Below are 12,332 nucleotides of genomic sequence, written 5' to 3'. Positions count from 1 at the left end.
CAGAAATATGTCCTGCCATTGAATTTAGCTGCTGAATCATCACAGGGAACTGTGTAACTAAGCAGTGGTTTAATTTCTTTAAAACTACATGGGATAACACTAGAAATTTATTTCCAAAGTAGTCCTAAAATACAAAGTGAGTTTGTTGACCTCAGGTAGTAGAAAAGAGGAGGAACAAGTCTGTTTTGTGCAGGACTCATCCCCAAATAGCTATTTCTGAGTCACCTGCACTTAGTGGCCTGTAGAAAAAGGGCAAAATCATTAAAAAAAAAAAAAAAAAAAAAAAAAAAAAGGCAGATCTCCCATCCCTGTCCTAGTCTATTGAGCAGAGCTGGTGAGAGAGAAGCTGGAGAGGCTGTCTCACCATGAACCATCCCACCAGTGGTTCCTCTCCTTGGGCGCTGCGGTGTTGCAGCACCAGTGTGCAGCTGTGCATTACAGAAACCCATTTTCTGTTTGTAAATCAACTGTATTTAGGCCTCTGTGTCTCATTATGCTCAGATATAGACCCTAAAAACTCTCTAGAAGGTTTTACAAGCTTCTCAACCTGTATTTTAGGCTCTGTTTTATCTAATAAAATATATAAAGCTCTTTGCTGTAGTATCCACACACAAAAGGGTGTAAGTCGTCTTGTGGATAGACTTGAGTTCTCCATTAATCTTTCCCTAGGGCTAAAACTAACAGCTCTTGCAGTCTGTGTGAAAGTCCTTACAAAGGGGAAAAAAAGCTGTTACAAACGTGACTGTTATTTGTTTAAACATTTGGAAACATTTATAGTGTGATGCTAGCTTTTTTTTTTTTTTTTTTTTCACCCTTGCTCCTATTCTTTTGTTTGTATATATTTCAGTGATTTTCAAACTTGTCAGACAAGAAAAGTTTGGCTTCTTTAGCTAAGTAAAATTAAGACTATGAAGGAGTATGATTGTTTTCTAGAAATACTTTAGGAGGTAAACATCACAGAGGGAGAAAACAGCTATTTAAGCTAAAGGACAGCTTTGGCAGAAGAACAAATGGGGTACATTGGCCATGAATACATTTAAGCTGGAAATTAGGAGTGTTTTTAGCAGTTTGAACAACAAGGCTCTAGGAAACCTTCCAACCGGAGAAGTGGCGTTAAAAAAACCTCAGTATTTTTACCACAAGCCCTAGCACATTCAGAAACAGAACTGCATGACAAGGTGTCGGAGAGGCAGGGGTCCAGGCTGGCCCAGGAGGTGCTTTCTAGTCCCCTGCACCAAACACAGTTAGCAGGAAGCTCCATACCCATAACTTATTGCCAATATTTTGCATAATTAATATATTTTCTCCATTTTCTCCTTTAAGGCTCTGTTTCTATAATATAGCATATCTACTTAAATTAGGAATGTGAATTTTTTCGCTCTCTTCAAACTGACCAGCAGGTACTTGAAGTTAAGTCCATTTTGAACTGCTTGCAGAGTTACAAGCTTTGGCTGGGTAAATCACACATTTTGTAGGTTAATTTCTTTAGGTAACTTTATTTTTCTAAGTTAAGTGCATCAGAAGTACTGTCTTAACATATGTGACTTATTACACAGGCCCAGAAGAGGCAGATAGAAAAGATAAAGTGCAGGTTTCCAGTCACTCCATTACGACATGGGCAATTCAGTCATGATTAATTTATGCAAGACTTCATCAATAGTTGTTAATGAAAACTTTTGTAATTGTTTCTCTTTATCATATCTCCCCTCATACACTGGGTATTTAATTTGTGATCTACTTGCTGTATTTTGTTCTGGTTTTTATTATTTTATACACCCTTTTTTAAATTTTTTTGAAAAAAGTATTTTTTTTACTTGCAGTAGAAATGAATCATGTGTTTGACCTGATGTGGACAAAGCTTAGTCACACTGACAAGAGTATATTGAGTCAATAAATATAACTGACCTAGATCATTCACTTGTTTTGCTTGTATTGTGTTTTGTAAACCTTTTTCATATCTGGTGTGTTATTCACATGTTGTGATGTCTGATATCTGGATCAAGATGAAGACTGTATATGCAAGAATTCATTTGCTGTGAAGCAACTAGGCAATTTTCCCTGTAAATTTGATCCACAAAGCTGAGGTTTTATGTTGTTGTTTATTTATTTTTTTAAGTCTCGAATCTAGTTTCTCAAAGGCTCAAAATCAGAAATTTTGTTAATATGTACATGTTTGAGGAGTCTTAAGATATCCTCTGGTACTGGAAAGTCATATTCCTCATATTTCATAATTCTTCATATACCAACTCTGTGCCATTAGATTGCTAATTATTTTATAAATATGTACTTTTGACTCAGAAAAAACATCCATCTGGAGTTTTAATGTTATTCATCAAACTAAACAAATGTGACCAAGAATCCTCACAGGAAAGTCTCTGTTGTTTTTCTTTCTGTCTAGAAATCTGAGCAGAGATCTGTACAGCACACAGTAGGGCACGGCAGTATCACATATTTCCCTTTTCTTGAAAATTAATGCAGTCCTTGCTAGAATAAAAGTGAAAAAATGAAATTGTAACATTTATTATCTTAACATCCTTTTATTGTATAACCTGTTAATAATCACTCTAATAAGTAGGGAACAAATAGAAAAGACATATATTAGGGTAGAGTTTTATGATTGAGAACTAGACTTTTTCCATTATTTGCATAATGCTTCTCTCTTGTGCCTGCAGGTAGCTGTCAGCATTTGCTAGTCTGTTGATCAGGCTCCAATTCCTGTTGCGCATCTTTTACTGAAAAGGGGAAGGGAAATTAATCTATTATTGACCAGGATCCAATTCCTGTTGTGTATCTTGTACTGGAAAGGGGCATTAATCTGTTATGGGCTGATAATCCAAACCATATGCAGGCTGTACCTGGAAGAAGTGAAAGACATTCTATTAGGTAGTTTGTATTTGTAAAGTTGTTGTTTGGTTGGTTTGATTTTTTTTTTTTTCCTCAAGCACTCTTGAGATGCCATGTGATTGTCATTTCTCCTCTTTTCACAAATTTCATGTTACATAGGCAGAGATTGCACATTCTTGATGCCATAATGTTAAACAATTTATATGTCATGTCTTTCCTCTTTGTATTGGATTCTTATCTTTTGTTCTGCTTTTTTTCTAATATAGGTATCTATAATTTGGTAACATGAAGCTTTGTGTGTATCCTGCATAGTAATTGCAAAGGCATTTCTGCATACTGTGTCTGTTAGAAGTTTATGGTGAAGGTTTTCTCATCATTTTCTCTCGGGATAACTTATAAAAGATTTCAAAGTTCTGTTAAAGTATTCAATTTCTCCATTAGCTTGAGGGTGGTGTACTGGTGATATTTTTTCTTTTCTGTGTAGTGTTTTTTTTTTCCAGTACACAAATTTCATAATATGAAGAAGTAAAACCGTTTTTGGATACTGTTCCCTGTGGGATTCCTTCTTCACTGAAAACAGGACATGAGAAGTAATTACAGTAGTAACTAAGGGTAGGAATGACTAGCAGTCAACATCCCATTCCAGGCTCTACCCCCTACTAAGTAAATTAAGGTGATCTGGGTGATTATTTAGGCAATCCTCCCTCCTCCTGCTTATAGTCACCTTGTTTGCATTAAGTGTCTTTAGAGAGTTGTGGCCTATAAGCAAGACTCAAAAATAAGACGTCATTTTTTTCAAGTCTGAACTCAAACTGTTACTTCTTTTCAAGGGATAAATGCTTTCTCTCAACTTTTATTAAGGCTGGTTTGCACCATATCTCTCCGAGATGCATTTGAGAATCCACTGAAGTAATACTCCTAACACTCTGCACCACAAACACAGATATAGATAAACTTTGCATACCATAATGTAAAATCTGGGAAAGAACCTAATGTTTATACATTTCTGAAGGGGAAAGCACCCTTTGTATCTTCAGTTATATGGCCTGAATGAGATTTCAACTCTGTTGGGAAAATTAAGTACCCATGAGGCTTTGACAAAGCCTGTGATCTTTCTAAACTGTAAATCACAGTGTTTAAAATTCCCTATACCTTACATGGCATTATATGTAGAGAGATAAAACCACTGTCTTTTCAGCAATGATAGGTCAGTCTTCATAAATAATGTATTTAAAAACAGATTTAAAATTCTACAGCTCATCAGTGTTAAACAATTAGTGTTACAGACCACTTGGGACAGGTTTCATTCTTGGTCAGATGGGAGGAGAGAAGAGGAAAAGCAGTGTGATCCAAGAGCAGCATTGTGCAGTCATACACAGCCACTGGCAGTAAAAATAAATAGTCCATGCAAGAGGTATTTACTCTTTCCTTTTCTCTCTTCCTTCAATATATCTCAGCTTTCTGTAGAATTGCAAGATTCATGAATGCCACAGTCTGGAAGGGAGTTTATGTTTAGACGGACAGAAAACCCCCAGATCTTTCTCTTTTTTGTTTTCTCTCTCTCTTTTTTTTTTTTTTTTTTTTCTTCTTATATTTTTGACTCTCCCCGCCCTTCCTCTTTTTTAGAAAAGTCTAATATGGAAAAATAATACTTGTGCCAATTTACCTTTATATTTTGGGTGGTAAATGGAAGCAGTTCATCAACTGCTTAATGAACACCTGGGGATAGGAACCACTGAAAGAGCTGCAAGATAAGCTCCCTCCACTTGTGCACCAGAGTCTTTGGTGTTGTGATAGGCAAGTGGTAAAGATTAATTTGGGCTGGTCCAGAAAACCCTCTGGATACTGAGCCTTAGCAGACAGCTGTGACAATTAAGGCAGTGTCTAATGAGATGGTTTAGAAGCAAAGGGAAGATTGGAAATACTACAAGTGCTGCATACAATGTGAAATAAAGCAGAGCTCACTCTTTTTTTTGGAGACAACCCTCTGTTTGGATCAGGACTCTTGCTTGTGGCAGTCCTTCTGTCCAACCATATATTAAAGGACTAGAATCAGATTAAGAGCACATCCCTTAAGTGTTCTTCAGTGCTGTTCAGCCTTGTCTCTGCAGCTTCCTACAAGTTCCCCATAGACTTATTATGTCTACTGGTGAAGCATTCCTAGGTTACAGTTCTGGGGTCAGTGTTTTCCCCTAATCTTGCTTCACTTTCTTAGCTGTGAAGAGGGGTTCAGAAAGCAGATAGAAATGAAAGAAGATCTTTTATCTGAGCAAACACAGAATATGGGTAGGGACAGTGGTCCCCTCTTCTCAAATTCATCTCACTGTAACTGTGTTCTCATATGCATTTGTATTGCTTTCCCATTTCAGTGTCTTTAATAAATACTTCCTACCAATGGATGTGAATTGGAGAAACTGAAGCACAATCATTGAAATAAAGGATGCATGGGAAATTGAGCAGTTCTTAAATAATACGAAACATCTATAGGGGACCATGGAGTGGCAGAGAAGGGAAATGACCAGTGATGAATGCAAAGAAGCTGCCAGAGGGAGAGGAGATGAAAAGCCAGAAGGAAACAGCAGAGACTTAGAAAACTGGGACAAGAAAAAGTCTGATGAAGTAAAAAAGAAACAGTAAAGAGGAGAGAAAAAATTCAATTGCTCTCTACAAAGATTTTCAAAGAAAATGTCTGTTTACTAACAACGACATTCTGCATTGTATTTTAGTGTAGCACCAGTCAAGTAAAATCATTTCAGTGTAGTGCATTAGAAGGTAAGAGAGGGATGGAGTGGCTTTATTGACAGGTAGGATAAGAAACTTGGAAAGTCTGCGTAGTTTTTCATTATCTGATTGTTTGAAATAGCTCTCTACCTTCCACAGCCTGACTGAATTCTAATTTGCTGCATCTCATCGTCAAAACCAAATCACAGTGTTACTTCTTATCTAGATTAGGAGCCTGGCTACTCCGATATTCCAACCTGTGGATTTCTTACAAAAGAATGAAGTTCTGAAAGGATGGGGCAGACGCACAGATCCCACGTTAGAGCCCTACTGAGATTTTTACTCTAAAGTAAAACTAAATTCCTCCTTTGATAATTTGATTAGCCACAAAACAAAGCTTCAAACTACCCCCTGCAAAAGGAACCATGGGAATGTCCCTGTTGAGTTTTGTTTGGCAGGATCAGGGCCAGAGTGAATTATGGCAAGCGGTTTCTTCGTGCTACAAAGGGAAACTTAAACTGCCTTTGAATACAAAATAGGAATATGCATGATGACTATGTACTGTTTAGATAATACTTTGAAATGTTGGGGTTTTTCTATATATGCTTGTTACATCTGCAGCTGACCTTTGTATGTTACTTAAAATCCAAGTGCAAACCATTTTGTTGAACCCTCTGTATCACATCAGTATGAGTTCACTCACTCAAAATATTTATCAACAGCCTGCTTTTAATAGATTTGTTTCAGGGGTGGTACAAAACGAAAATAAGCACATAGTTTGTTTAGATTCCTGTAACGGTCAGTAACAAAATCAAAGAAAACTTACGTTTTCCTTGGGGAAAGCTTTTCTTTCCCTGGCTTATCTGCTCACTGCACAAAGAGCCGCTGGCATATGGTGAACTCCTAGAGGTTACAGCAAAGCTGGCTGCTCTTCTTCACCTGGTTTTAGTGGGGTTGAACCATTCTTCAGGGGAGCTTATAAGTCAAACAAATGGTTTTCCTCTTTTCCAGATGGAGATAAGAAATTATTACTGCCAAATTAGTAACTTGTTTGTTGATCCTTTAGCATTTACTGTTGTAAATCTTCATCTTGCACAGAAGTAGTGGTGAACACTAATGCTAAGGCTGTTTCTTCTCATCAGTAACAAGCTACTAATCTGATTGCTGCTTGTTTTCTATTTTATCAATTACTATGTGGAAAATTCCTGCCATGAATACCTGTAAGGCCACCATGGAAATCTTCTCTGAAAATAGATTTTCTACCTTATAGTATCATATTTCCAGGAATATTGTTGAGCAGGAGTAAAATCTACTTAAAAGCTTGGGTTTTGATTCCATGTGAGTTGCATATAGATGCTGTGTCAGGTCAACAGAGCATATTTATGGGAAAAAAGAAATATGTGCCTTACCACTTCCTTAAGTGCTATTCTTGGATGCTTGAATTTATTCAGATGTATGGGTGGTATTCTTAAAATTTTTAAATTATACTACATGCTTTCATCTTCCATAGTACATTATTTGCTATCAATTACAAAAACTTCAAAAGGTAAAAATTTTGTCATTGAGTAATTCAGAAATCTGCTAACCTTGTGAACGTTCTGAGCTCCATTACCAAAACTTTTGTCTATCCAACAAGTGAAATCAAATGTCAAATGGCCTTTGGCATACCAGGTACGAGATAAGCAAAGAATCTTCTATCCATTTTCTATTCTTTAGGGAATTATCACAAACATTATGGTTCAGACCTTGCATTTGCCAGTTTCCCATTGTCTTTAATGGGCATAGGTTAGCCTCCTTTGCAGAAAACATTTGATAAACTGGCTTGCTTTTCCATCAGTTTAGTTTTATTTCCATTACTTTTCCCTATAATTTGTTTATTGGATTATGTATCATCAGGAACTTTTATTACTCTGTTATTCAAGCTAAAAAATACCTAATTTTTCTTTCCCAAATTAGTTGCTTGAAGCAAAGTACCTATGAATACTTGGGTATTTTAATTCACTTACTAAATGTATACGGAGAAAATTTACAAGCAGCCTTTTTATCATTTTTTAAGTGTCTGCTGACTGTTGTATAAGCTAAATTATTTACAGTATGATGCCTCACAAAAGAGTTGCAGATTTGGGTTATTTACTTTCCTGATAAGAAAAAGGGATTGAAGTTGCTGTGATATGCTGCTTTGTTAATTTTGTATTTGTTCCCTAGTGTGTAAAATCTTTTTAAAGAACTAACATGAGTATTGGCAGACTCTTTTGAAATGGTATGGAAGTGGTAAGATTAAACAAAACATGAAAAGGTCTTAAAAATATAAGTCAGCAAGTGTTTGATAAAAATAAAAGTGCTCTACAATAGAAAACCTTTAGGATGCTTAATTTATTTGCTCTCTATTTGAGAATGGCCCCTGCACTCCATCTGGGAGTAGTTCTTGTGAGTTATGTGTTTTGAATGATACCAAGCTGGGTATATTGAAACAGAGTGTTTGTACAGTATAATGAAAGCCATTGAAAATAGTCATGCTGAAGATCTCCCCTTAATGAGGAGATTAAAATCCATGGTGAGGTTGAGGAGTGAAATTTGCAGCTGTGTGGCTTGACAAGATTCTTTGCCTGGAACATGTCAGTTCTCACTGTTTGCAGATGTCCAGAGGCTTCACAAGGTTTCTTTCTGCTTGTACAGGTGCCATAGACCCGTCTGACACCGTGGCTCCCGTCATTGTGATCCCTCCACAGAATACTAGCGTTGTAGCAGGGAGCAGTGAAATCACACTGGAGTGTGTGGCCAATGCAAGGTAACAGCCGCAGTGGGGTTGTAAGGAAATCATTTTATTGCACTGTCCTTTACCGAGAAGGACATAGGAAGTTACTTTCATTTTATTATTAATTTAATGATTGAAGCAGAATGCTTGCTCTTCAAAGTAACCTTATGAATAATCTTATTTGTCCAACATTATTGAATTAAAGATATTGATTTTTCTGGCCGAAAAAGGGATATAGGCAGAATTACTTTCCTACCTGTTACTCATAGGATAAGGAAAAGTATCATGGTGTTCAATCAGCAGACATTCTCTTAAGGAAAAAGTTATGTTAAGGGTTAATAATATTTCAGCTGTATTGCCTGTTGACATGAAAGGTGATATTGTTGAACAGTCTGTGCTTCCTAGTAAATAAATTAACAAGGATCTCCTATGAAGTAATTTATTACAGATGCTCTCATTTTACAGTGATTATTGCTCAACTGTTCATAATGAACCATAATATAGAGTTCACAGCATTCCTCTTATGTTCCATCTAGTTGGCCTTGAATAGCATTCAGTTCCAGCGGAAGTGAATAGTTGAGGTCCTCGGATGATAAGAAGACCAACTGATTCACTTTCCCCTCTGAGGGCAGAGATGTTCTTGATATGATTAATATTGTTTTGGTAATTGAGTTGTAATGAAAGCAATTCCCATGCATCTGACTCCCATAGCATTATTTACTCTTTTTCCTTAGAGAAATCATATTATTAGCACTTAAGTTCTCTTGCTGTATCAATTAACTGTACTTGCATAATGCCACTTGAGTAGTCTGTAGACTTGATGTGTAGAAGTTATATGTGCATTTACTTCTTATAGTGAATGGGGCCTACAGGAAATGTGGGGAGGGACTCTTTATCAGGGAGTGTAGGGATAGGATGAGGAGTAACTGTTTTAAACTGAAAGAGGTCAGATTTAGATGAGATCTAAGGCAGAAATTGTTCCCTGTGCGGGGGGGGGGGGAGGGAGGCACTGGCCCAGGGTGCCCAGAGCAGCTGTGGCTGCCCCCTCCCTGGAAGGGTTCAAGGCCAGGTTGGACGGGGCTGGGAGCCCCCTGGGCTGGGGGAAGGGGGCCCTGCCCGGGGCAGGGGGGTTGGAACAATATGGTCTTTAAGGTCCCTTCAACCTAAGCCGTTCTATGAGTCTGTGAATGTCATAATATACATATAACTGCAGGCAAGATTATTTTGTAATATGTATGTTTTATTGCTGTATTCTTGTTTACCTGTTTTTTTTTTTTTTAAAACCTTTGCAGACCTCTTGAGAGACTAAGCATAACCTGGAAGAGAAATGGAGTAAAAATAACCAGTGGCATTAGCAGTTTTGGGAGACGACTCACTATCACCAACCCAACCTCTGCTGATGTGGGGATGTACTTCTGTGAAGCGAAATTGAGAGACAGCACAGAGGAACCAGCAAAAGCGAAAGCCTTCCTTTCTATAATGGGTAATTCTCAAGGCAATGTGTTTTTTAGTAAAACAGGCTCTAGACTGAGGTATAATAGGAAATAAAATTGATATCTTAATATTTCATTGACCTTACATTTGAACCTTTCTTCGGAGAACAGAACAAAGGAGGTGAAGGAGGGTTATCTTCCAAATTAATTCAGCTGTTCTTCCCCATGAATATAAATTCATCAAATAGATTTTTTTTTTTTTTTTTAAAACACTGATGTGATTCTGAATCCCTTGTGAAACTATACATTTAATCAGAAGTTGGGGAAATACAGTAGTAAAATCCTTATTGGGCAGCTTCCACATCTTGGCTTTTAGATGCATTAAATCCTGATTAACTCCCAGCTTGCTGACATCTAGTTTTAATATGTCAAGTGCCTGTATTTCCGAAAGAAGCCTATTAGGAGCACTTCTGTGCGTTGTCTGCTGCAAGTGCCAGTCAGGGGGCCAAGGACGTTCCTGAGCACACAGGCAGACAGATATCATTACTGAGGTAACAGAAGGGAGAAGGATATACCATTAAAATTGGTGCTACATGCTAGACCTTCGAGTCCAAGGGAAACTTTGGATTTAATATTTTTAAAGGGACCTTGGTGCCCTTTCACTGCCTGTTTCCACCATCACCTCTGTGTTGGGAGTTTTGCTGTAGCAAGGAGGTTGTCATCTGGAAGTGGTAGTTACCATGCATGTCATATAATAATGCAAATTAGCACGCTGCACACAATGTAGAGGTTTTTAGGACTTCTAGAATAAAAGAGACATTTTAGAACAGAGTCATTTAGATGTTTTAAGCCAGAGCTGATTGTGTAAAGTCTAGCTTTCATGTAATAGTCCCAGTAAAAACTGTGCAAGTGTCCTGGAGAGGTTATTGCTCTGGCAATGCTACAAGTCTCAGCATCGACCAGAATTCATGCACATGCATTTCTGTAGTGTGTTGCAGAGGGAATTCAGCACGCAATTCTCTACACTCCTTTAGCCTTCTGAAAATACAATTTTAAAGACTGCTGGATGGTCTGTATTCTACTAAAGCAATTTATAGTAGTTCATGTTAAATGAGAAAACAGCTCTTCTCTCTACAAAGCTCTATTCCAGGTTCATTTGTAGCACTGTGTCTCTATTATATTTATTACTTACTGGATGAAGTTTGGTTCCAGTCTTTTTCTTGGTACTCTGTTTCTTAGAATTATTACCTCGCGGATTCTCTTCCCTTCAAGGAGCAGAGACAGATTTCACTTATTTATGGTTTTTGTTTAAACTCTTCCTTATTCATAAGATTTTATTGTAACTAGTTTAACTTCGCAGCTACACTGTCAGATCCAGTCTAATGCAATACTTAAAACATCCTCTCGGTTAATGTAAAAGATTCTTAAATACAGTTACAATAAAACTGAGAAACAATCATTGGGGAATCATATTAAACTAGCAGTGCTGCTTTTCTTTAGTATCTTATATGCTCTCTTATTTTAAAATGTTTTATTTATTCCTTATCCAGTTTTAGGGGGATATCAGGGAATGAAGTTATGAAAAGGCCTGTAGATAAGAACAAACAGATGAAAGAAAGCAAAAGCAAATTGGTTAACAATTACTTTTATTTCCTTTTGATGGAACAAGACACTTCAGTTGCAGGTGTTTACTCAATATGTCAGCAAAGCCTGATAGATTTCTTTATTTATGAGTTTCTTGAGCTGCTGGATGGATCTCTAATTCTAAACAGGAAGCCAAATCAAAGGATTAGTAGTTAATGCATAACTTCAGCCTTAGAATTCTTGGATGGATCTGGCCATTATTTAATTAGTCAAGGGACAGGTTCTAGAGGAAAGTGCAAGCAAGATTCAAACCTAAGGATTTTTGCAGTGTATCCCTCATAGTAAGTAGTATTTACAAAGAATCAAGTATGCTTGTCCGTTTGCATACGTGAAATATTTGTAGGGTGTACGTGTTGATAGCGATGTGATAATGAGCAGTACTTCCAGGAAGGATAACACAGTGTGGGCTTAATAAGGGGTCTTGACTAACAGAAAAAGGAAATTGTGTTAACAGAAGAGGTTTCTATTCAAATTGATTGGAATAAATCAAATATAGGCCCCCAATAGTATGGTAATGAAAGCTTTTGTAGTTTAATAGCAAAAATATTTTGCTATTTACAGGTAGAATAGGGGTAACAATAAAAATATGCATCAAAGATACAAATACTGAGTTAATCAAAGCTTTTTTGCAAATATATCAAGCCTTGCCTTTCCCAGCTAAGGGAAGTCACACAACTTGAGTGTGGACTCAGATGGTAACAAGAGCTTTATTAGAAGGCAGTGGAACTTAATGCAAAGGCATGTATTCAGTTCAAATTATTATTTGTGCCCTTTAATATTACCTCTGAATTTTTTTTCAGAATATTTCTGAGTACATCTCAGTTTGTAAATGAAAATCATGATAATATTTGAAAAATATGAATCTCTAATGTAATAAAGTAGTACTACATAAACAAGAAAAAATGCTCTAGTCTTGTGCTGCACTGCAATTTTCT

General features: G+C 36.9%; 1 protein-coding gene across 3 annotated transcripts in view; it reads left to right on the top strand.

The window, feature by feature from the left end:
* The window catches only part of SDK1 (sidekick cell adhesion molecule 1), a 422,401-nt gene that overhangs the window by 251,320 nt on the left and 158,749 nt on the right, over positions 1 to 12,332 (top strand). For all 3 annotated transcript variants that reach the window (XM_033000330.2, XM_033000329.2, XM_033000328.2), the window contains exons 6-7: positions 8,242 to 8,353; positions 9,613 to 9,803. In XM_033000330.2, coding sequence (XP_032856221.1) covers positions 8,242 to 8,353; positions 9,613 to 9,803 — 303 coding nt within the window. The remainder of the gene's footprint in view (positions 1 to 8,241; positions 8,354 to 9,612; positions 9,804 to 12,332) is intronic.

The sequence above is a fragment of the Tyto alba genome, unplaced genomic scaffold (genome assembly GCF_018691265.1).
Source record: "Tyto alba isolate M040663 unplaced genomic scaffold, T.alba_DEE_v4.0 Super-Scaffold_28, whole genome shotgun sequence".
In the NCBI taxonomy this organism is placed as follows: Eukaryota; Metazoa; Chordata; class Aves; order Strigiformes; family Tytonidae; genus Tyto; species Tyto alba.
This window is presented reverse-complemented; position numbering and strand designations above follow the sequence as displayed.